Source organism: Cryptotermes secundus, unplaced genomic scaffold, assembly GCF_002891405.2.
Source record: "Cryptotermes secundus unplaced genomic scaffold, Csec_1.0 scaffold632, whole genome shotgun sequence".
NCBI classification, from domain to species: Eukaryota; Metazoa; Arthropoda; class Insecta; order Blattodea; family Kalotermitidae; genus Cryptotermes; species Cryptotermes secundus.
Window position 1 is genome coordinate 136,311 of NW_019738356.1, and position 26,969 is coordinate 163,279.

Below are 26,969 nucleotides of genomic sequence, written 5' to 3' on the forward strand. Positions count from 1 at the left end.
TTGTGAGAAGGCACCAATGGCATTCGAAATAACGCATTTATGTCAATGACTTTGATTGGGTGAAAAACGCCACCAGGTAGCATTGTAACCAATATGGCCACTACGAGAGAGAGCAATTTGAGTGCTCTTTATGTTGAATTAAATCGTTTTGGACAGAATGGAGAATACGAGAGGGCTTTAAAAACAGCTAATAAAAGTAAGGTTACTTGTGTGCTCGTATACGGATTTGTAGTGCAGTTAATTTGAGAAATAGCTGTGAAGTATGTGCCATATGTTCATATCAGATCGTGCGAGACAACATGATTGCTACGTGTTGATGTTTAAGTTTTGCACTGAGAGGACATTAAAATTTATAAGTATTCATTTTTTTTGCAGTACTCCAACAGTTTCCCGACGAAGAAAAGGCATTTCACTGCAAGATTGTTTGCTTTATACAGTTATCAAGATTCCAGGATGGGCTTAAGGCTATTTTAAATCAACCAAAACTGTCATCGTAAGTGATTTTAATGTATATATATATATATATATGTGTACGTCAAACACGTCTTTATAGATAAGATCTAAAAGTTATTTATAGAATTATTTGAAATTTGGAGAAAAATTGAAGGCCGTGTCATCCCCAGTTTCCACTTTCCTTAACCTCTCCCACATCTGTGACCCTAGTATCCAATTTCTTAGCATTCAGCTGGCACTATCGTGATGTTACCGTCAAATAGTTTGCATGATCTGTAACAAAATAACCTGAAGTGATATGCGCTATATACGCTGATGCCCTCATTCATCGCTCTTGAAGAGAAAAGGAAAAATGTGATAATCTCCTGGATGTACATTAGTCATTATTCAGTTAGGTCACAAGAATCTCACATCGGCACTGTATTTGTAAACAGAAAACTGATTGTCTCCAGCCATGTTTGTAGCCCAACTGTCGTCAGAAGTGGAAGTTTGTAACCCTGAGATAGTATATTCCCCTGAAATGCTGGTATCCATCTACAAGATTACATGTGTAAGAAGCCAAAACACCATACTGTGAAAACTTTAGAATTTAACACAATTTAGTATTAGCTCATCTGACCAAAAACAGGAATTTCTTAATTATCTGCTGTTGATAATTTTTCTGGCTGCTTAATTCTTAGGTGTACTAATGACAACCGTTCAGATGCAGATATTTTGTAATATTGAATGAGGTGTGGTCTTCAATAGTGAATAGGAGGATTTTGGTTGGAAATGGCAATGGCCTGTTTGAAGGAACTATCCTATCACCACCTGGTGGTACTGACAAAAACATATTGACAGAAACCTGTCACAGAATGTTCTGTATATAACTAAGGGAATTTTCTTTTTAGAACAGTGTTCCAGTACTGAAGATGGGCATTTGAATCAAGCAGCAGCAAAAGATGTTTTACTTCTGCTGTATTTGTTTGCATGTGACTTGAGACCCACTGAATGGATTTTCATGAAACTTGATATACTAAATTTTGTCAACCCATGGAAGTTTTGGTTAAATTCAGACAATTTACAAAGAGATATATACATGCAATTCTACAAGCACCTCAAGTGTAACTTACAAAATATTGTAATGAAGAACATTGCAAACTAATGTTACAGAGAAAAATGAAACATACATTTTATTTGCAATAGAATTTTCCTATAAATCTTATGGTTTTTGAGATAATCAAAATGAAAGGGAGTGAATATGGCAGAATTGTAACCCTGTGTGTACATTTCCTGTTAATGTCATGTATGTAGAAGTGACAGACTTCTGACTGTGAAGTTTAAGTTGATTATTTATCATTTTAATAACTCTGTTTTACAGGGAATTGGTGTTTGAAAAAGCTTACTGTCAGTATAGGCTAAACCTGCCGCAGGATGCTCTAAAGACACTGAACACCGCAGCTTCTTTATCACTGAAACTGAAAGAACTGAAAGCACAAATCCTGTACCGGCTTGAAAGGTATTTAATTACTGGCTTTGGAGTATGTTCATTTCTTGTAACCTAGTCTTATCAGACTGTGAGTTACTCTGTAGAATGCGGCATAAATTTGAAGCTAATTGTAAGGGTAATTTTTCAGGTATGAAGAATGTTTTGATGTGTACCGAGATATAATTAAGAACAGCACTGATGAGTATGAGGACGAGAGAGAAACTAATCTCACTGCAGTGGTAGCAAATCTGTGTATTGAAGGATCGGTGCGTATAATATATAATGCTATTTAATTTACCAAATTGCAGTTGTGTGTCACGGTGACATAATACAAGATGTTCAATCAAGGAGGAAACTTTGCAACACCGCTGACCGGGCCCAATATTCCTCACACATTGCTGCTGTAACTGCAACTGAGCGCGTTTATCAGCGCTAATGACTCATTCTGCTATCAGCAGTTACAGCAGCAATCTGTGAGGAATGCTGGGCCAGGTCAGCGGTGTTGCGAAGTTTCCTCGTTAACTGAACACACTGTATATTCCCATTTTTACATGAAACTAGTCAAATATATTGTTCTTGATCATAAAATATACTAAAATTTCTTATTTTTATATCACATATCTTGTAACTGTGCATGTATTAAATTAAGCTTCAAAATACAGCTTGTGCTTATAGACTTAGCCTCTGGGTTGCAAGCGGGAAGAAGCGTGGCCAGAAGTGGTAGGGTAATGGTTGCAGTGACATTGTGGGAGGGTTGCATATTACATACACTCCATACAATCCTGATCTCAGTTAGTGGACTGAACTGAATCCACCATGCATTCTGCTGGGAATGGCCAGGTATAAAACCAGGTACAGTACATATATACTTAGCTATATAAGTGACATAAACAGTAAGACCACTCATGTTAAGGTACTGACACATGAAAGTTAATGCACTGCAAGAGACAAAAATTGAATTAAGAAGACTGTTGCCTTCTTCCCAGAGCAACAGGTTCCCTCAAAACATTGGCAATGAACTACCGGACTGCATGGTGTCACATCTGAAAAGACAGCATCTTCATAATCACCATCATGGGAATGTGGAATCTGAAGAGACTCAGTTTGAATTATAAAAATACAAACTACAGTTAAAACAGCTTCTATTAATGTTCATAATTTTAAAGATGTTACACAGATTGAGTTAAATTTGTTCCAAAGTAGAGCAACATTTTCAAACAGTGCTAGAAATGGATTTTCTGAGTCACTTATTGTTTAGCCCAAAACATAAAACATTTCTTTTTGCAGGATTCAGAAACTAGGGGCTTCCAATAATTCATTCTGAACTGTTAATGTTTTAGAATCGAGAGATTCCTCAGTTACGGGAACATACGTATGAGTTAGCATACAATAGCTCATGTCAGCTGGTAGGACAAAACCAGTACACGGAGGCTGAGAAGAAATTAAAACTCAGCGAGAGACTTTGCCGAGAATCTTTAGAAGAGGACGCTACAGAAGAAGAAATCGAAGATGAACTGGGCATAATCAAGTATGTAACGTGTGACTACTCAGTCTCGGTCGATTATGCACCTCTTGAGATTTCTGCAGTTTCATATTGTTCATCATTCTACCTCACAATTCTTATGACAGCGATCACCAAGCTAAAGGTTTATGAGAGGTTTTATCGAAGTCCTCAGACATTTATTAAGCTGGTTTTTCATTTTGTAGAGTGGCATATGAAGATATTGATTATAAGTATGATATAAATTTATGAAAATAGGTAGGCAGTTGTTCTGGTGTGTTTATTACTTTGCCTGGAAAGACTGAAGAAGAGCATGGAAACCTCAGTATGGACAGAGTTAAGTTAGTACACTGTAAACCTTCCAGATGTGAGTCAGATGAACAGCTGTCTTATTTGAATTTACTTCAGCTGTAAGAATGTAACTTACATTTAGGACACCAATCAGCATTCTAGAATCTGCGCAATCCATGCAGGCGTATAATTTCATAAATTAGACCACAATGACCTCCCTTCTTTTGTAGATCCTCATTTCATGAATAGTTATCACATCTGAATTGTATTTTGGGAAGTAGTATTAACTCCCATAACTAAGGTTTCCATTCAAATGCCAGTCAAGTGCTGCATGCGGCTACTGCCGTTTCCTTTTACCATTCCCTGCTTCACCCTAACGAAAACCGCAGTTCTGATATTATGCTACACTTCCTTACACCATACAACATATTTCTCTGATAAATGCAGTGAGCAGCTTGGATGAAACCAGCACACTGAGTCTCCTGATTGAAGTATTTGTTTTTCCTCAGTCCCTTTATGTAAATGTTGGGGTAATGCTGTAGCAACATCCTTTCCAATGCCTTACTCATCCTAACACTGTATATTCTGAGATGCTGACATCATCCTTAAATAAATCGTAAGGAAATGGGCGTAGTGCAAGGTAGCCATGTTGGTATTGCTGGCAAGGGAAATAAGTACCAAGATGGATTTCCCTTCGACAACTTGCAGTTCATACCACATTTCAGGAAAATCGGGTACTTGGATGACTGAAATTTAAACAGGGCTGGATGGACGGACGCAGTTCTGTAATATGGTTCTGAAAGAGGAAACACAAGGGTTGCAAAGGAATAACTTTAAGACAGAACTTCCATAACATTCAAAATAAAATATTCAAAGAGCTGTCTGAGTTAATGTCTCAATTTAATGTTGAGTATGAGGATGATGAGGTGGTTAGTAACTAGCTTCTCATTGTAGAGACCTGAATTCGATCCCAGGTCAGTTCATGTAGAAGTTGTGGTGGACAAAGTGTCACTGGGGCATGTTTTCTCCAATTACCTCAGTTTCCTATACAAATTCTCAGCATCCTGGTCTGGTGCAATATTTACTGCGTAAGTGCCAAGGGAGTCGATTTCACCCCCACCCCAAGAATAAAAACTAAATGGGGACAGTGATATTGCAGTAATTCTTTTGACTGTATATGCTACAATTCTGTTTATAAGATCATTATTTTATACTTAAATTAATGAATGTAAAATAACATACAAGAATCATAGCAACCCCCCCCCCAAAAAAAATAGTAAAATAATTTTAAAACAACAGAAGACACCACTTTATATCAGCCGTCTGGCCTCCCAGCAAGAAGAATTCATTTCTGATGTAAAGGCATATATTATAAAAGATAAGACAATTACATCCAGTGTGACTGGTGATGTTTTTATTTCAATTCTTCATGCCCTTACATGTTTCAGTCCTTATCTGATGATGGTCTCTAAGGACCGAAACATGCAAGGGCATGAAGAATTGAAATAAGAAAAACATCACCAGTCACACTGGATGGAATTGTTTTATCTTTTATAATATTGTTAGTGCGACGGACCAGAATAAAACAAAGCATATATTACATTCATTCCTCCGTCTACAATGGTAAAATGGTGGTGAGAAAGACAGTAACAGAATAACTTAACATGTGGATTCCAAACTCCTTAAGTCTAAACATCAACAAATATGAAAACTTTAATCTGCAAATAAAAAGTAATAAAAGCATCCATTCAGATATGGCCAGGAATTGAACCTGTGATCATGTGTGTAGAAGTCCTGTATCTAATCCCCAAGACCACTGGCTGTCCACGGTAAAGGTGTATATTTAACACCTCAACAATATACCCAATGGTAATATAATTAACCTAGAAATGACACGACATATTTTTAATTAATGACTGGAAAAAACATTGAGCAGAAATAAGTAGGATAAGTAAGAAATATGAAAAGATTTTAAGCTGTGGGAATTAACTTTCTGAAAATAACAGAAGAAAAGTCTGAGGACCAGAATCACGAGAAAAAATGAGCTACATTTAAAATTAGGGTTATTTTAAATGAAATTAAAATGAACACAGAATGAAAATTTTTGCTGTACTTAATTACCATGCCATGAAGAGGTATGGGAGAGTGAAAGTATAGCTCCACGCATTCTTAAACTACATCCTTAATGGAGGTGAGTGGTTAGCATCATTCCTCGACCAATTAAAACTCCATTATCCCCTGGACAGGAAGCTGGATGGGCCTGTGAACTGATTTGGACGTAGCAGGAAAAAGAAAAATTTCCGCTTCTGCTGGGAATTGAACCCCAGTCCTTCAGACCTGTAACCTAGGCACTATACCCACTGAGCTACCTGACTAATAAATTCAGTGACTATATAATCGATAAAGTAAAAAAAATATTGCATACAAACTCTGAAGTACAGATTGGTTACATTTTTATTCTAAATTGAACTTAGACTCAAGAGATAAACTAGTAATGAAATTACGAATCCCCCAACTTAAATACCAAGGATATGATAATGCACTGCCTGGACAGGGCTATTTCACACTTCAAGTGTCAGTGATATGTGAGTGTGTAACATTGGTGGGATCGTGATTAGAAAGAGAAAGCTGAGAGAAAACCCTTCTCCAATGCCACTTCATACATAATGACTGTCACAGTGACCAGGAATTGAACCTAAGTTTCTATGGCAGGTAGCCTGAGTTATGGCATGGCCTTATATCTCAAATATTCATTCTAACTGTGAGTATAAATTCATATATACTGTTCACACAGTGTCACTGAATAATATATAAACTTATTCTTTCATTTATATAGGGTGCAGCTGGCGTACTGCCTTCAGATGCTGGGTCGAGAAAAGGAAGCTCAGTCCATCTACACAGCAGCTTTGAAACAAAAGCCAAATGATGCCGGCTTAGTGGCTATTGCAAGTAATAATATGGTCGTCATCAACAAGGATCAGAATGTATTTGATTCTAAAAAGAAGATGAAGAACGCCACTTTGGAGGGACTGGAACATAAGTTGACGTCGCGCCAACGCAAGTACATAGCCTTAAACCACTGTCTGCTTGCCCTCTACACCAACCAGGGTGAACAGTGTCAGCAGATGTGTGAGAACCTCGTGGTAACATACCCCGACATGGGCGCGGAGGCAGCTCTCATCAGGGCTGTCCAACTCACAAAGGATGGAAAGGCTAGAGAAGCTGCAGCACTCTTAGATGAAGAGTCAAAGCAACATCAGGAGAAGAAACTGGAAATGAAACTTGCAGCGGCTCAGCTTCTGCTAGCTGAGGTGATCACATGACAGATTCACTACTGTTGTTGTTGCCCAGCAGTCAGAAGTTATTGCCATTTTTGTTTTGTGTTGACTTCTGGAAATCCTTTTTCTTAAATCTCATTGATGTCTTGGCTGTACTGGAGCCTCTGAGGATCTTGAGGTCTCACTGAAGTCTTCTCAGGCATTCAGTCAGTATGGAATTGGTGTCCAATGTTTCCTTCATCATGTAAACATGGAAACTGTCTGCAAGATATCAGATACTAATTCCATATCACATGAGATGATACTACACACAGCCATCATGAATGCTTCAGATCACAGACCTTTACCTCGTCTGTGACATTCTGGTTTTTTACTTCTCCAGTGAGCCCCCCCCCCCAATTAATTTTCCTCAATTTATGGTCAATTTCAGTGATCCCATGTTTATACTGTCACTGTTAAATTTGGGGGGGGGGGCATGCCATAGCGTAGTTCGTTGAGGCACTATGCTACAAGCCGGAAGGTCGTGGGTTCAAGTCCCGATGAGGTCATTGGATTTTTTTTCAGTTGATGTAATCCTTACAGCTGCACTATGGCCCTGGGGTCGACTCAGCCTCTAATAGAAATGAGTACCAGGAATATTCTTGGGGTTAAAGGGCGGCTGGCATGTAGGCTGACAACCTCACCGCCATCTGTGAGCCGATGGTCTAGAAAATGTGGGAACCTCAACATCTCACAACCATACGGGCCTCCACGGCCTGTTACAGGGATACCTTTACTTTACTTACTTTTACTTTTACTGTTAAATTTGCTCCATTTAAGATTTTCCTCAGTTTAATGTACATGGCCACTGATCCCAAAAGCAGGGGGTTTCATTGTATTCGCCTTTTGCTTTGTGATATAATTATTACATAGGTAAATCGAGTGGAACTAGATTTCTACCTGATTAGAAATATTTTCAGTAAAAATAGTTTAGGCGTTTCTGCATTTTACGCTACAAAATTTTTCTGAGATTTTCTCATGGTAGTGACTACAAAGATTACAGCATTCTGGGATATGATGCTGTGTAGTCGGGTAAATAAATATCTAGCAGCCTGTAAGACATCACTTCTCAGAATACAGTAATGTTCACAGATATCACCATGAGAATATCTAGGCTGTGACAGATACACACTTTTCTTAACATAATACCTTTCAAATTATTTTACATATACACTTTTTTGTTTTGTTTTCAGGGTGACAGGAAAGAGGCTTGTCAGATTCTACAAAATTTAGGTGAAGCCACATTCAAACCGGGCATCATTAGTGCATTAGTTACACTTTATTTAGCAGATGGAAGCCGTGACAGTGCCTCCAAGGTTCTTAAAGATGCTGTTGATTGGTACCGTAAGAACAAGGTAAGTTCACTGATACTGAATAGCAACTGCTTCATTCCAAATAGACCCATAGTTCACTATCTTCATATAGAGATTGAATTCTTCTGCTTCTCTAGGCAATTCTAGTCAAGTAAATTAAAACTCACCATAACTGCTGTCTTCTCGTCTTCACCAGTTCACTTTCCACCTAGAACGTGTGCAGCGTCATTACCTAATTGACTGCAAAGATTACAGCGTGTAGTCGGGTGGATAGCAGTGTTTCAGAGGAACCCAATGGCCCTATCTTGAAGTCAGAAGAATAAGTCAGCCATGGAAAAAAGTAGTAGGAGTAAGGAGAATGCTGTAAGGGATATTCCTTAAAAGAAGCATCACTTTGCGAGAGCACAGTGATGGGGGCAGTAATGACTCGGTGGAAGCCAGGAGAAATAAAGTAAGGAAATGCTGGACCATTAGAGGGCCTGTTTTTGAGAGCAGAGTGAGGGGCTTGGGGGGAATGAAGCAGAGAGAAAGGATAAATTAAATAAATGGGGTGTAGGCTGAAGAAAGAGGAAACATGCCGTGAATGGGGTAAGTGCATGACTGTATGATTATCGAGTACTGGTGGTGTTGACAGGTCAGCACAGGAGATCTGGGCACGCTGTGGCGCCAGGCAGCGGACTTCCACCTGCGAGGGGGTGAGCCAGATGTGGCTGCCAAGAGTCTGGAGGAGTTGCTAAGAATCAACCCAGGTGACAGAAAGACATTGGCCCAATTGGTTGTGGCATATGCTCAAGTGAGTATTAATATTCCTAAGGCATGTAGGTCTGATACTGATCAAGTTCTGAAAGGTATGCATTGCACGACAGTCCTGACATGTTCACTCCCTCGTATTTAATTACATCAAAAACCATTAAGACTTGCATATTGGGCATAAATGTATGTTTAATTTTTCTTTATGCTGTTGTTTTAAGCATTTTTCACCCTATTAAATATTTACCGAGTTACAATCGAGATGCACGCAGAAACGTGAGTAGGTCTTCATATAAAGTATCTGTTATTATTGCCCAATTTTAACCAAAACTTGCATGTGCCTACAAATTTTAGTAGAACAAAAGAGTATCAAGTTTCATAAATATCCGTTAAGTGGTTCCTGAGTTGTTACATGTGGATAAAACAAGGTTAATATCTCCGCAAACTTTTCAAGGGAAATCAACAACAAATCATTCTATTCACAGTGGCTGTATACAGTGAAATGTGGAAACTAAAGCTCTCCCTGTAACAGTCCATGAAGGCCCATAAGGTTGTGAGATGTCGAAGCTCCCACATTTTCTCTATACAGTCGGCTCACAGGTGGCGGTAAGGTTGTCAGACTTACGCACCAGCAGGCCGCCCTTTACCCCCAGGAAGATTCCTGGTACTCATTTCTGTTAGAGACTGATTTGACCCCAGGGCCATAGTGTGGCTGGAAGGATTAGGTAAATTGGAAAAATCCACCTCATTGGGACTTGAACTTCCGAACTTCCAGCTTGTAGCGTAGTGCCTCAACCATGCTACCACACGCAAAATGTGGGAGAAATGTTCTTTTTTCCCTCCTTTTTGCAGTTTGATCCTAAAAAAGCCCAAGCCCTCAGCAAACAGCTGCCACAACTGGACTTCACTCAGGCGACAGATGTGGATGCCTTAGAAACGTCCAGCTGGATGATGGGACCCAAGGTTATCAAGAAGACTGTGGCCAAAGTGGAGCCTTCTCCTAGCTCAAAGCCAGGGTGAGCTATTGATAGTTATACTTGTAGAGAGCAGTAGTGGTCCGACGCTGTTGGGCTGCAAAGACGTATATGACGGCACTGATCTGAATCTAGCTCCAGCAATAGAATGATATAAATGGTTCGTCAGGGTTTGACTTGAGCATTTATATCAACCGATACCAAAATTCTTCTTGAGCTAGCCACACTGCCTTTCTAAATCTATATGTTGATTATGCATCCTGCAACCCTAAATTCTATTCAGTTTCAATCTCAGCCAGGACACCAGCTATCCTAACTGAGGTTTCTCATGATGTTCCTCAGTTAGGCCACAGCTCTTTCCTTCCAAAACCTTTCCAATTAGTCTATCATCCTACCACTTGATACCATGTAGTCTAGTTATTGGCAGTGTCTAAAACAACCCACTTGAAAAAAGCAATATGTATTGAAAGTTCCCACTTTAGAAACAATTATCCAGCAAAGACTGTACACAGATCATGGGACATGTTTGAAATGCAAAATTTAGACCAAAGTCTGCATTCTGTATCTAATGTGTAACTTAAAATATAAGTTCAAATATTTGTCTATTATATTCTTGCAGAACACCAGGCAATGAATTAATTCAAAAGAAGAAAGCAAAACGTAAACGAAAGGGCAAGTTACCCAAGAATTATGACCCAAATGTAACACCTGATCCAGAACGTTGGTTACCAAGACATGAGAGGACAGGTTACCGTAGGAAGAAGGACCGTCGCACCAACAAAGACGTTGGAAAGGGTACCCAGGGAGCAGCAACTGGCATTAGTGACCAATAGTAAGTACTAACAACATGATTCACAAATAATCTATGCAGAAAATAATATTATATTATAGCGTCCTGTTGCACATCACTTACTTATTCATAACAACTGCATACAACACAATAAGGGACTACCCATCATCATAGGACACGTGGGCGCATAGACGAAGGCATATCCCAGAACTTGAACTTATGGACAGAAGCACAGCAGTTTCATCAACAATTTCAGACACTTGAAGATGACCAATGTTGGTCGAAACATGTAGTATGCATACACCAGTGATGCAGAAGAGATTTTAACATTTAAAACTTTTGAAAGTGTTTAAAAAGCATGTTGCACATCAGATGGCTAACAGAAATATATAGGCAGAAAACTACTGAGATTTCATTACCAGTGGAGTAATTATGACACAGGTCAAAATTAGTTCTCTGTAATTCCTAAATGACCAAACCATAATAAGGCTCAGCAGATTTTCTTTATGGGGCCTCTCATATTGAGACATTGCACAGGCTTTCAGGAACATGATATGGGCTGGAGGGCCAGTTTCAAGTTGTGTGTTACTGTTTTGACTTTGTTGTACAGGGAATTAAAATCAGTGCCCTTGACAACATCATTAGAAATGACATCAGTGAAGGAAGGTCTTGTTTACATTTGTCTGTAAACTATAAATTTGTTATGGTGTTAAACTCAACCTGAAGAATGTTATCTGCACATCCTTACTAGAGGAAAAAGAATGCCATATAAGATTGTAATCACCAAAGAACCATACTAATTTATGAACATCAAAAAGTGTAACTCGGACTGACTAGCAAAGTGAAGGTAAAGTTATCCCTGTGTGTAATGAAACACTGTTGTATGGAGATCCATTGTTGCACTAGATGGAGGTGAAGGTCAGCTTCAAGTCGCAGCCACTTTGGCACAGCTACTCGTTGTATGGGGGGGGGCTGTGTAGGCCCAGGGACAGTATGGGTACAATGGTTAAGAATAAAATCTATGCCAGCTCCTAAGATTAGAACTCTAGTCCTCAAGTCATCACCTCGTAATCTAGTTACTACACTGACAGCCTTGCTGGTTCTCGACACACTAGCAGTTAGGTTTATATATAAAAGTCTCTGAGGATCTGACATAAATGTGTTTACTTTTCAGTGACATAACAAAGATGCAACGTCAACAGTCAAAGGCCTCTCCCAATCCTAACAGTCCAGTCCAACCAGAAAGCACTGGTCCAAGACAGCAACAGCGTAAAGTTCAGCAGAAGAAGAAGAAAAAGGGTGGAAAGTGGTAGACACAAGAAACTGAAGTCCAACACTGCCAGCAATGCACAGTAACTGTGTCTCAGTATTGAAACTGTATGGTTCTCACATCACCATTTAAGGTTCATAGTTCACAGATGAATGACTACCAGATTTGAGGTGTTGATACAACAGAGCAATAACTCTTCTGTGAACCTAACTAGTTATTGATGAACAGACACTTATTTAAAAACTGAATGGCTAAAATCACTTGTACACAAAAATATTAAAAATATGAGTATCCTGGCAATCACTTAATGTGGCACAGTTTTCATCTTGAATGTGTTTCTAATACAGTGAAACCCACATTTAAGGTTTATTTGGTGACCAGAGAATTTGAACACTAAACTTAGAAATTTCTTGAATCAAGAAGGGAGGGTTTCCCTGCATACATTTGGGGCAAAAGCCAGAACACATTTGAAATAATGGAAATATTCATTACTTATTTTTCATGATTTCCCTTACAAACATCCTTATAATCTCGGAAAATACATACCCCTTTATGAATGTGAGTATTAATAATGTCTATAATTCTACACACACATCTTATGCGTGAGGAAAGAAAAGAAATAGACATGAGAACTATGAATTGTGTTTGGGCTTTGGCAACGCACTACATATCATCTTCATGGATTTGGCTATTTTGCCTATTCCATTTCCAAATAAAGGTCTTAAAACTGTGCAACTCTAACTACAGAAGGGATGTGTTCTTCAGAATGTACTTACATTATATAATTAGTGTTCCTTATAGCGAAGTTGGTTGAGGCATTATGCTACAAGCTGGAAGGTCGCGGGATCGAATCCTGATGAGGTAGATTTTTCCAATTGACCTAATCCTTCCAGCCGCACTATGGCCCTGGGGTTGACTCATCCTCTAACAGAAATGAGTACCAGGAATATTCTTTGGGGTACAGGGCGGCCGGCGCGTAGAGCTGATGGTCTAGAAAATATGGGAGCCTCAACATCTCACAACCCTATGGACCTCCACAGCCTGTTAAGGGGATACATTTACTTTACTTTTTATTTTAATGTTAAATATCTGTTCATATAACAGACAAATTCAAATGAGGATTTCACTGTACATATTCTTACGCTCTTTTCATTCGTGTCTGTGAGCGCACGTACCAATAAGTCTTTCCTTATCTAATTTACATGATTTATGAAACCTGGGAACTATATTGCAACTTTCTGTATAGTGCCACAAATCTTCCATTTGCAGTAAACAGAAAGTAGTTACGTTAAAATGATGGGTCTCCAAATGTCACATCATATTTCAAAGGAATTCATAACATTAAAATCAGAGACCAGCAGTCCTCTTCCTAGCTTGCAACTCTAATGAAATGTAACTACACATGAAGGGTATGATCATGTGGACTGCAGTACTGTGTGTTTCTGTAGAAGTCCACTACAGTTCAGAGGACTGTTACTGGACTAAGTACATGATGTTGCAGTCCAGAACACTCCTCTTCAGTCACAGCTGTGAGAACCTCAAATCCAACAACTGTTACACATGTTTGGACATTTGTGGATGTTGGTTACTAATACATTAAGCAAAGTAAATGCCGCTGAACAGATATTCTTTCTATAAAACACACACACACACATATATATATAAGATGCTGCTGTTATGATTAAAAAAGATTAATAAATAACTGAAAGGAATTACTGAATAATGAATTTATTTACCTGTCTAGTAAACTTGACGAATGGCACCAGGTTAAAATCTCGAATAGTTTGTGGCTTCGGGAAACAGATGGAAAAGCGCAGGGAAAGTAGACACATTCTGGATCCTCCTTCACACTAAGTTCACAGCACTTTCTTCACATCTAGCTTAAGTCTTCTACCTTGAAGATCGAGGCAGAAGATTCCTCCAAAACACCAGTAATGATGTATCAGACTATACAGTGTCATCCCAGAAGACTGTAATCTGCAGGGTAACTGCTGTGAGAACGTCAATACTGTTTTTGGGAAGTTGAACATATATAAATCAGCAGATACTAACCAAATTCCAGTGCAAGTAATCCAAGCAGGAAGTAAAACATTACAGTAAATGTAGAAACTTACATATACAATCTTACCATTCTACATCTTCATATTGCCTGCATCAGTTTCCTGACCCTTACATTCCCCAGTTCTACTGCGCACGTGTACCACGCAACATGTATCCAGGTAACAGGAAAGTGACACGGAGCTCCACAGTTTCTCAGACAGGAACACACACCAGCCCACATGAGTGAAAACTCGTGAAAACTGACACGGATAGTACAAGGACAGACAAAACTACTGTAGCTGTTATTGTGGATGTTCATTATACATTATGAAGTAACCAATCAACTACTGAAGAATGCAATCTTCTGGGATGTGGCGCCAAGTAGATCTTCTGTAAACTGACGTTTCGGAGGAATGCATCACCTCCATCTTTTTTTTCCAAATGTATCCCTGTAACAGGCCGTGAAGGCCCATAGGGTTGTGAGATGTTGAGGTTCCCACATTTTCTAGACAATCAGCTCATAGATGGCAGTAAGGTTATCAGCCTTATGCGCCAGCTGCCCTTTACCCCCCCAAGAAGATTCCTGGTACTCATTTCTGTTAGAGGCTGAATCTACTCCAGGGCCATAGTGTGGCTGGAAGGATTAGGTCAATTGAAAAAAATTCAATGACCTCATCAGGGCTTGAACCTGCCACCTTCCAGCTTGTAGCATAGTGCCTCAACCAACTACAAAATTCCATAAGCGAGGAACTATTGTGAGCAAGTGGCTACCAACACAAGATCTACACAGCACCACATCCCAGAAGACAGCATTCTTCAGTCACCGCCATGAAAACCTCAGATCCTACAATAAACTACTGATTAATCCAGTTAAGGTCAAGACATACTTACTACATACCTGAGAGAAATGAGAGTCAGCTATTTATAAGACTTCAAAAAAGGCCTACTGCTCAATTAGGAAAGATATGCAGTGTATTAGATTAGAGCAGGGGTCTCCAAACTTTTCGAAACGCGGGCCACATTAGGTAATTAAGCACTTTCAACGGGCCAGATAAAATGAGAAATCAATAACTCTGGGTATATGAGTTTTATAGAAAGCACAGAATTTCATAAACTAAATACAAAGTACGTGAGAATAAATTATCGTATATTAATGACAACAGGCAGTAGCAGCAAATGCTCATATTTTCATCACAAATTATAATAAAACAATTAATGTGAATGATAGAACTCTTTTTGCATTCTTAAAATCTGATTAAATTGAGGTGATGATGATCAGTTACAATTATACTGCACTTTTGCATTCTTAAAATCTGATTAAATTGAGGTGATGATGATCAGTTACAATTATACTGCACAACTGCAAGAAGTCTTGTGCACAAGACAGCTAGTAACAAACTGCTCGCGCTACCTACATTGCCACAAAGTGACACTGCCGATCGAGGCCGAACAAGTACAAAGAAATACCGCATAGTATATGGTCCAGAATTAGTAAAATTGTGAATAATATTATTAACATAATATGGAATATCAATATATTTTAAACACAATCTTAATTAATAAATTTGAAATCTCTGAACAAGTATTTTTTTTACCAGTACTCATTGGAAAATTAGTTCAATTGGCACATTTCTGCACAATTCTTTCGCGGGCCGTAGTTTGGAGACCCTTGGATTAGAGGAAGGCAGTATGTTCCTCCAATACATTGTTACCCCCTACAAGATTACATAGTGTCAACCCAGATGATCATACTATGAAGTACAACTTTCTCACTAGATATGGCTTGTTACCCATTTCATGCTGGATTCTTGCCTTGGATTGCTCCTCAACTCTGAAGGTGGAGGCTACATGACATTATCTCCAAAAAGACTGAACTCTTCTTAATCACTGCTGTGAAAATGACAAATCCTATATAATAAAGATATATTTAAACAAAACTTATTGTGGCCATGAAACATTAGTCTGATGCATTTCCTATTTCCAGTGCTTGGGAACATTACATAAAGGGTCCGAAAGTTAAAAGGAATATTATACTGCTAGTTCCAGTCTAGAAAACCAAAATTAACTGCCGCGGGGATTCGTTGCGCTGACCACGCGACACCCTCTATCTGCTAAAGTTGGCACTAACTTCGCCGACAAGTGGCAGTCACTCAGTCGGTATAATTTGCTTCCGTACTAAAACCAGGGGTTTCTTTTTTTGTATTGCATTCCTAGTTAACACGTTCCCATCCAACAACTCTACTGTTTGGTTACCTGTCAGCCCAACCATTTTTAGCAGTCTGCAGCGTTTCACGGCAAAGAAATGAATAGCAAACAATCAAGGTCTACATTGTTTGCTATTCATTTCTAGATTCTAGACAAAGCATCAGTAATTGGCCAACCTCAGACAAAATAGCAGAAGGATTAAATCAACCTGCTGAACAGAGAAATCAAAATCTTCTTGTTACAATGGAGAATCCGATACCTAATGGTTCAGATATCGGAGATGCTGAAGACTTGGTGTCAAATGCCTAAGGCTCATTACTTGTTCACCCCCAGACAAGTGAAAGTTGAGCAATATGAAACAAAAATGTTTTTATCTTGTCCATTCTATAAAAGAGCTATGTTTTCATTATAGTCAGTTGCATACACTGTGTACCTTACACAGCATTTCTTTCTCAACTTCATGTATATGAGGCCAGAGATGTGGGTAGATTCACCACTCAACTAAGTTCTAAATCTGTGTTTTCATGCATTGACTATTACCTAACAGAATTTTAATTTTATATCATTTTATTAAAATCTTTTACCTCCCTTGAAAAATAAGTCCAATGTGTCACATAGAACCTTGGCTCAGGACTGAGTGTCACAGAACACTTATCAACTGACATCAAAACAAGACAAAAAAGGATAAATTAAATTTAATCAAATATTATTTACAACTGTAAATATTTTGCACTAGCCATAATAATACTAATAATTATACACTAAAATAAACATAACATTTATCAAACTTTTTTTCACTTGACACACATGTAACAAAGAATTAAAATGTTGATCCTCAAATATAAAAATTAGATCACAGAAACATCAACACCTGAACAACACAATTACTTCACAGCTGGGCACTCACTACTGCTGCTGGATGTTATGAACAGATAAGAATAAAACTATATTATTTCCTGTTGGCACTATCAAAACTTTTCCTACACAATGTTCAAGAAATGTTTATTAGATCTCTATAAAACAGTAGGTTTCTGTAGCAAAGCTTTACTTGTGGAAAGATTAAATCTTTATTTTCAGATGCCAAATTAAAAAAAAAATAAAATTTAATGCAACAAAATTCTACATTCTGCTGAATGCCTGTGTCTTTTACTGTTATACACATCTTCATGGTGTGATAATTAAGTAGGAGGGTCAGTCAAAAAGTTCCCGGAATGGTGGTACAGCACTCTAATGGTAGGACATATGGCAATGCTTACTTAATCACCTTCAAAGTAGGACCCTTGCACGCACACACACACATGCTCCATTGATCCTGCCATTGTTGGAAGCTGTGGTGGAAGGCTTCTTTTGGAATCTTCTGGAGCTCAGCCATTGCATTCGATTTGATGTCCTCAATGCTTGGGAAACATGTCCCCTTGAGGCCAATTTTCAGAGTAGGGAACAGCCAAAAGTCACTCAGAGCGAGATCCGGAGAGTACGGTTGTTGAGCGATGACAGGAATGTTTTTCTTGGCAAGGAATTGCTGCACGACAAGCGATGTGTGGCTCGGTGTGTTATCGTGATGCAGAAACGGCTGTCCCTGCCACCTGTCACGCCGCTTCCTCCGAACCGCATTGCGCAACCTCTGTGAAACTTGCATGTAGAAATGGCCAGTAACAGTACCAACTTCTTTCTCCAACTCTGTGATGGTCATTCTTCGATCACATCAAATCAGTTGCACTTTCCAATCATTTCTTCAGTTCTGGATGTCAAAGGTCTCCTGCTGCACTGGTCATCCCCTAACATCTCCTGCCCATTCTTAAACTGGGTAACCAGTTGTAAACTGCGGATTTCTTTAGTGCAGTATCACCATAAACTTCCTGCAGGCCCAATAGCGACTGTGAAGCAGATTTTCCCAATTTGCACATGAACTTGATGTTCGCACGCTGTTCGAACTGTAACACTGTGCCGAATGACCAACACTCACATCTAAATCAAACAGAACAGTAACGACATTGCACACTGAAACCTGTCCAGACCTGCTGCACCTGCGAGCAGACACGTTGAGCTTCCCACAACAGTGTGTGCACTATCTTATTGCTCATTCTCCATCTGCAGGGGAATTCCGGGAACTTTTTGACTGACCTACGTACAGGGACAACTGTAATTTGTCACCAACAGGACATACCAAATAAAATGATTTAGTTATCAATCACTAAAATATCAGGCACAAGAAAATACAAACTTCATTTCAACAAGTTAGAAAAGTGTCAGAAATGTCAAAAGACATCACTATTCAATGATTCTTCCAAAATAAAATTTAAAAGAAATTATAATTGAAACAAAACATGATTGACATAGAACAGTTCATGTTGAATTGTAGGATCACAATAATAAAATCTGTTTAGTATATATGTAAACAATACAAATTACTCATACTACATAACAATTATAAAATTACTGTAATATTATAACATATTGTATGGTGCATATAAATACTTCTCATGGTCAGTCAAATTGCTCACTTCTCACCCAGTGTACCTTCCCATGCTTGATCTCTCTGTCTTGCCGCTAATTTTTTCTTCTCTGCAAAGTAAAAGAAAAGTAAATGCATTAGTTACCTTCTTTCTTGTGGAAATGGAATAGCTCAGTCAGTGTAGTGACTAGGCTATAGACTGGATGACCAAGGAACTGGGGTTTGATTCCCAGCATGAGCAAGAAATTTTCTATTCACCACAGGCTGGACAGACAAAGATTACTGGTAGAGGCAACAGATTTTTCTCTTTTCTGCCTCATCCAGTCCAACTCTGGGACCCACCCAGCCTCCTGCCCTATGAGTACTAGGGGCCCTTTCCCTGGAGGTAAAGTGGCTGGGGCGTGAAATTGACCACTTACCTCCATCCAGTACCCTTCTTCACTTAACATCTGTGGAAGACATACACCAAAATAAGCATAAAACTAAATGAGAGGGAAACTTTAACTTGGATTCCTAAGGGTGCAAAACAGACATTACCTCTCGCTTCTCTGAGGAGTTTGCGCTCTGCTTCTCGCTCTTCACGTGTTGTGTTAAGCCGCACACCAAGAGCGCCAGTAACAAGTCTGCGTGCAAGAGCAGCACATGTCTCTGGCCGGGCACGATATGGCTGCAGAAACTCTGCTGATCTACGAGCTTTCATCCGAGACTCAGGAGTCGCTTCATGCAGAGGTCGTGTTTTAACAAAAGGATGATCTGTTGCCAGAACTTCAGCAGCTGCAAGAATAAACATATGTGGCATTTTTGCAGTGTAAAAACTCACATATAAACATTCATATACATATAACATAAACATATAAACATAGCTGATTCCAAAAGTAAGGTCTCCAAAGCGCTGGGTAATTTTTCGTGCGGCTGTTGGCAACCCTGTTGCATTCGTTGCTTCCCCCACTCCCCCCAATACCACCAAGCATGCGCGCACGTAGCTAGGACGCTCAGTCTTGGCACGGTTGCCGTTAGAAATGGAGCTCCCGATTACTAAAACCGCGAAGTGTGAGATTCGCGCAGTTATTCGGTTTTTGAACGCAAAAGGGACTAAACCAATTGAAATTCATCGTCAATTGGTGGAAGTGTATGGCGAGTCGTGCATGGACATAAAGAACGTCCGCAAGTGGTGTAGGGAGTTTGAATCTGGTCGTACTGCAATACACGACGAAAAAAGAACTGGGAGACCGTCAATTTCTGACGAGACAGTCGCGAAGATTGAGCGAGTCATGCGTCAGGATAGGCGCATCACACTCGATGATCTCTGCATTTCGGTTCCCGAGGTTTCCCGAACCACCATTTATCGGGTTTTGACAGAGAAGTTGAATTATCGGAAGGTGTGCGCAAGATGGGTCCCGCGAATGCTCACGGAAGACCACAAACGGCAGAGAGTTGACTCTTCCCGTGAATTTCTTCGCCGCTATGCTGACGAAAAGGACAACTTCTTGAATTCAATTGTCACAGGCGACGAAACCTGGGCGTACCACTTCACACCTGAGACAAAACAACAATCACGTCAGTGGCGGCATTCCTCTTCGCCTAAGCCTCGAAAATTCAAGCAAACACAGTCTGCCGGTAAAGTCATGGCAACTGTGTTTTGGGATCGAAACGGGGTATTGTTGGTTGACTTTATGGAAACTGGGACCACAATAAACGCTGAGAGATATTGTGAGACACTGAGAAAACTCAGGCGGGCGATTCAGAACCGGAGAAGAGGGATGTTGAGCAAGGGCGTAAGCATTCTCCACGATAACGCTCGCCCCCATGCTGCCCGACAAACCGTCGCTCAACTGCAACAGTTTGGATGGAACATCATCACCCATCCACCCTATAGTCCGGACTTGGCGCCCAGTGACTACCATCTCTTTCCAAAGTTGAAAGAACATTTGTCTGGAAAGCGCTTCAACAACGACGATGAGGTGAAAGCTGAGGTTCGAAGTTTCCTGAACAGCATGGAGGTGAACTGGTATGACATGGGCATACAAAAACTGCCACTGCGCCTACAAAAATGCATCGACCGAAATGGCGATTATGTAGAGAAATGAGTACATGTTCAAGATTCAACTGATGTATCCAAAATTGAAAATAAATGTTTATTTTATATTTTCAAACATAGGAGACCTTACTTTTGGAATTTAACATTAACAATTAACAATTTAACATGTTAAATTAACATTTAACAATTAACATGACTAAGAGTGAAGTCTTCTGGGTTATAACGCCTTACGGTTTGTAGGGAAGCCAACATTTTGAAGGAATATGCCACAACATCAAGGAGTAAGTCAAGCAAGAAACCAACAAGCCACCACCTACTTATGCTGGTTTCTTGCTTCATTCACTCTTCAACCCTGAAGATCAAGGCAATATCTTACTCCGTAACGTCAGGCTGTCTCTGACATAAGCAGTTACAATTCAGAGGACTGTACCGATCATTGACACTTCTGTGAGAATCTCAAATCCAACATAAAACAAGGTTACATTCTTCATTAATCCTAATTCATGTTAGTGAAGTGCAATTCTTATATCAAGTAATTCCATCTGCTGCCACGTGTTCAATCCTAGGTAATTTATCTCACAAAACATTCGCAACCACCCAAAGCGAACAAAACAGTTGAGTGGTCAGTACTCCTCTTTTGTATTTGGGAGATCTCAGGTTTCAATCTCAGCCCAGAGACCTGCTATCCTGACTGAGAATTTCTGTGGTTTTCCTCAGTCCCTTCCCAAATCATTATTCACTATTCATCCTATCATTCGTGGCTACATAGTCTGAGCTACCGACAACATTGTTAAATCAAAAATAGATACATCATGTCACATCCCAGAAGATGGGAATCTTCACACCCATGTCTCTGTTTGACTTTATAGTATGACATGAACAATTTTTCAATTCTTTGGGATCTTTTCCTTCCAACATTTCTCCAGACACTGAAAAGATGTACACGTTTAATAACTTTCAATGAACATACGGAACTATCCATACCATCTTTCTGGTCACTATGATTATGTTAAATAATTGTGGGTTCAAATCTCACTCAGGGCATGGATATTTAGTGTTTGTGTACAGGTAGAGGCCTTGCAACGAGCTGATCACCCGCCCAAGGAGTCCTACAAAATGTCTAAGATCTAGTAAACCGAAGTGAAATGGGGAGTTTCATGGAGTTAGGCCAAGGCTCAAATTGGGTCTATAGTGTCAAAGGGGAGTGGATCAGATAACACTGGACTTTCAAACAGTCTTAGCTGTAAACAAAATTCATCCACCTCCACATCAAACTTACCAACAAGAGCACTGCTGAACACACCCAGCGCATGTGTATCATCAACCCATTTAATCTCGAAACCTCCTTTCATGTAGGGGGAGAACACAGCATATAGGTCATGTGTTTTAAATTCAGCAGGAAAGCTGTAGATCTCCAGCACATGAGAAAACTCGTCATCAGCAGCTCCACTCATTATCAACTCGACACGGCTTTGGTAGCTGCGATAATCTGATGGGGGCTTTTCGATTGTTACTGACCCAACAGAATTTGTAAGCTGCAATAAACACAAATTTCCTCCATTACCAACAGTAGTACAAACACATGAAGATGCTATGACATGAATTTTGAAAACTCGAAGACTATCTATGAATGAATTATATTCACATACAGCAAACAATGTTTTTTAATACTGTAAGAGTACCCAACCTGACCAGGTCTGATGTCAGATTTCATTCAGAAAAACACCAATTATGCATAGTTCTGGGCTGAGAAATGTAAAAGGTAAAGCTATCATGGTAACAGGCTGTGAAGGGCCACAGAGTTACGAGATGTCGAGGCTCCCACATTTTTCTAGACAATCAGCTCACAGATGGCAGTAAGGTTGTCAGGCTTACGCGCCGGCCGCCCCTTACACCCCAAGATTCCTGGTACTCATTTCTGTTAGAGGCTCAGTCAACCCCAGGGCCATACTGCAGCTGGAAGGATTAGGTCAACTGAAAAATCCAACGACATCAGGAATCAAACCCACGACCTTCCAGCTTATAGCATACTGCCCCAACCAACTATGCGTTCCTTCCCACCGCGGCAGCCCGGGTTCGATCCCGGGTCTGGTCAAGTGGGATTTGTGGTAGACAAAGTGGCACTGGGGAAGGTTTTCTCGGAGTACTTTGGTTTCCCTTGCCAATCTTCATTCCCCCAATTGCTCCACAATCACCCTCACATAACATCTGGGGCTGGTATGACAGGTCAGAAGTGGCTGCAGTACAAGGGACTTAGTCCCACCCCACTAGCAATAAAAAAAATAATAAAAAAACTATGCATTCCAAGCTGAGTACAATTTGAGAAAACCAGAAGTTAAAAAAATTTCCACAGCATTGGCTATAATTTCTGACACATATACCATTACACCTCACAGCAGCAAATGTTTAACCCTTTCGTGACGATCGCCGCTTATATGCGGCACGGCTGGGTATTTAAACATCGCCGACTGCCACATATACGCGGCATCACACGCAATATAATTCTGACTTCGATTGCAGAACGTGTGTTTTCTATCGAAAATTGAATTACTTAGCATTGTACATGAAATGTAGTTGTAACTTTTGACATAAATACATGTACGGTCTTTGAAGCCTATGTTTGCTAAAATGTCTATACAACCTGTCCAGAGGAAATATATTCAGGCTGTGTTTAGAGTCGTGATTATTGTTCCTACACACATACGTACTTGTGCATATGCCAGTCCATAACAGTTCACCAATACAGAGAGGAAAGTGCAAAATGGTTGGGCAGAACAAAATGTCATACCAAGGTTACATGAAAGACATCTCAGTCAAAGGGTTGCTCTTTCTGGAAAGAAATCAATGCCACGGAGGTGTGTGGTATGCAGCAAACATGGACGGAGGAGTGACTCGAGATTTCACTGTCAGGATTGTGATGTCGGGCTTTGTGTGGACAGATGTTTTGAAGCCTATCACACACAACTTAATTTCTAAGGTAATTCTGCATGATTAATTAAAAGTAGAGTATTTAATAGAAAAGTTATGTTTTATACAGAGCACAGTGTTTGTTTCCGGTTTTAAATTCTGTATTTCTAAATTTTTAAGCTGTTTTTCAAAAAAACAATTGTGATCTTCAGACGAAAACACTGAAATATTGCTGTGCTGTTTATAAAATCTAAAACTACTTTCTTTTCTGAATATGACGATAATTTTTTGCTTTGAAATTCTAATTTTCTTTGCTTTTACAATGAATTTATAAAAGTTGTGCATTTCTGGTAAGAAAATTTAAATATCCTCCATCCACCCAGTAAGGTTTACTTTAAATGCCGTTCGTCACCTAAGGGTTAATCGAACACAAGAGACAGAGACTACTTACTTCTTCCATCAGTTTTGGATCAAGGCATTCCCCATTATCGTCAAACATCATATCCCATGTGCATTCCTCTGGATTCAATTTCACAGGCGATGGACATGACTTCTGTTTATCAGCTGAATGCTCTCTTAAGGAAGGCCCTGATTTTTCCACAGTGACAACTCCTTTCTGTCGCACTTTCTTCTTTTTATTAACGATACCATTTGGTGACAAAGAGTTCTCTGAACTGGAACCAATCTGTGATGTTGGAGTTATGTCTGCCACTGGATCAGGATCTGAGATAATCAACACATCTGATATGACATTACCACTGATTATCCTCCTGTTTTTCCTATTTGGCTTTTCTTGCACTCGATACTCTTCATTCTCATCCTTTTTATGACAATCGTTGCTAACGAGATCTTTCCTGGTGCACAATCTCTCTTCAGAATCATCAAAATGTTTCTTGCCATCTACTGAGCTTAAATTTTTATTACCATGAAAACTGTCATTACTGTTAAAAATCATTTTTTCACCTAGTGTATCTGAACACTTCAGAAACTCCCCACTATCATCGGAAGTCTTCATCACTGAATCTGATTCTTCCAAATTTAGTGACACATCGGGACTTTTGTTACCAAATCCAGAATCCTGAGAGATGTTTCCTTCAGATGGATTTTGGATATTGAGTTCACAGCTTAATACTTTACTCTGGAAACGGTTTGTTGTGTTCTTAATTTCACAGTAATAATTTGATGAATGAGTTTCATTATCGATTTCCGACGATGGACTATCTCGGCTACTATGTCCAGGAGACGAACTCTCGGAATTCCTACGTACAGAACCTGACTGAACACCAACTTCACCTAGAAAATCATCCGTGAGATCTCCTGATCTTAAGTCTTCACTATCAATTAACTGCTCAATGTCACTCTCTTCTTCCTTGCTAACAGACTGCAGGTTGGATTCCTGACAGTTACTGCTAGAATGTATAGAACTATAGATATCCTTTCCTTGATGAAGTTGCACAGTCTTCAAAATCCTATCAACATTTTTAATATTACTATGATCATCAAAAACCTGATCTTCAGTGTGAACAGAACCTGGAGTATTACTATCACTCAGTTCCAATGCTGAACTATTAGAATCCCTTCGAATGAACTTCCTTCCCACGACCTCATCCTCAATCTGAACCTGAGAATTTTCCATCACTCTCATGTGTTTCCCACCATTCTTTCTATAAACTGATTGTACATCCTCAGAGGACAAATGCTGTGCCCTAACTCCCCACACATCCATGTCAACTTCTCTGTCGTTCATGTCCGAATTCAAATCACTAACAAAGCAGTTCAATTCTGAAGACTGGCCTGTATTCTTAGCCCAGTCTGAGACTTCCATGTGTGTTTGTTCAAAATCTTGCCTCAGTGACATATTGTCCCCATAATGAGCTACTGATAATGTTGTAGGTACACTGCTGCAATGAACTGCTGCCATTCTGGATTTGCGCTCTTTTTCAGAGCTCTGCGATGTTGCAGAAGTCTTCAAGCATAAGTCCCCATGGGCTGAGAGTGTGCGGCTGCCCACCTGCTGACAAAATGATATGGACGCTGTTGAAGAGGCATCTCCGTCTTGTCCTCTAGTTGACAAACGTTTGGCCCGAGGAACATAAACTTGGATGTCTGGTCGACGCTGCCTCGCAGGCCTACAATGAACAACAGATTACATCATAAATTAACCTGTTCACTACAAGGTTCATGCTATTACACTGCGATTATGCTAGAGTGAACATTTCAGAGAAAACTGTTGCCTCCATCTTCAGGGTATAAGTCTGATCTACTGTAAAAACAGAAGCAGTAGGTTCCTCAAAAATGTTGGTGACTGTCTACAGACAGTGTTACAGCCCATAAAACAGGAATCATTACATTGTGGTTATTATAGTTCAACAAGAGACCACACTTTCTTGAGAACACTTGGAATTTTAATTATTCATTCATGCTCTCATCAGTATCTTTGAGGTCACTTTTCCACTACCACAAGAATTAATTTCTGAACTATAGTTCTTTGTGTAAAGTCAACATGTAAGGGAGTCATGTTCATCTTTTTACATAATTCACCTCCCAAATGCAATCCCTTCAAGCCCAGTGGCAAACCACAAGGAACAGTTGAGACAGTCAATGTTCTGCCACAACAACTGCTCATTTGAGAATATTTATACCACATAACTTTCTCCTTCCTGATACCTGCTGAAGACAAAGAACTCCACTCATCACCATGTCACTTTCTGCGACAGCCATTTCAACCAAACAAAAAAAAACTAACCTTCTTCTTTCAGGTTTTGTTTCAGCTGCTGGTGAACTGCATCTCTGTGCAGTTATGGGGGCAATCTGTTCTTCTGATCGCCTGGCTGCAGGAGGCCGATAGATACCAACTGCTGGAAGTGTCTTCGCTGAGAACAGAAGAAATTAAACCACAATGAAAATATATTCTCTTGAATCCATAGTCCAAAATTCTAACATTACTTGCCATCCAGTTGTTTGAGATCTGAAAATGATATAAAAGTAAGTTGAAATGGTTTTGATGAATATGTTACTAAACTGATATACATGCTGAACATTTTCCATCGCCTCCTTTAAGTGAAAGAAACACCAAAAAAATTTCTTCGGTTAGTTCTGGGTCCATCATCAGATAAATATATGAAACACGCTATTATTATTATTATTATTATTATTATTATTAGAGGGGGTGGGTTTCCCCATGCACTTAGACCAGT

At 39.6% G+C, this 26,969-nt stretch overlaps 2 protein-coding genes across 4 annotated transcripts in view; one reads left to right on the top strand and one right to left on the bottom strand.

The window, feature by feature from the left end:
- Positions 1-64: 64 nt before the first annotated feature.
- LOC111870852 (signal recognition particle subunit SRP72) lies at positions 65-12,435 on the top strand. The gene is made up of 11 exons (XM_023863440.2): positions 65-196; positions 376-493; positions 1,814-1,951; positions 2,070-2,187; positions 3,262-3,449; positions 6,550-7,024; positions 8,224-8,385; positions 8,978-9,136; positions 9,946-10,109; positions 10,687-10,899; positions 12,032-12,435. Exons 1-11 carry the CDS (start codon positions 94-96, stop codon positions 12,168-12,170), a joined length of 1,977 nt encoding a protein of 658 aa, XP_023719208.1. The 5' UTR covers positions 65-93; the 3' UTR covers positions 12,171-12,435.
- Positions 12,436-18,497: 6,062 nt separating this feature from the next.
- Positions 18,498-26,969, bottom strand: part of LOC111870857 (coiled-coil domain-containing protein R3HCC1L) — an 11,539-nt gene continuing 3,067 nt past the window's right edge. For all 3 annotated transcript variants that reach the window (XM_033754028.1, XM_023863446.2, XM_023863447.2), the window contains 5 exons: positions 26,519-26,645; positions 24,224-25,901; positions 22,145-22,400; positions 19,365-19,601; positions 18,498-18,937 (listed from right to left, as the gene is read on the bottom strand). In XM_033754028.1, coding sequence (XP_033609919.1) covers positions 18,873-18,937; positions 19,365-19,601; positions 22,145-22,400; positions 24,224-25,901; positions 26,519-26,645 — 2,363 coding nt within the window. In that variant the 3' untranslated portion in view covers positions 18,498-18,872. The remainder of the gene's footprint in view (positions 18,938-19,364; positions 19,602-22,144; positions 22,401-24,223; positions 25,902-26,518; positions 26,646-26,969) is intronic.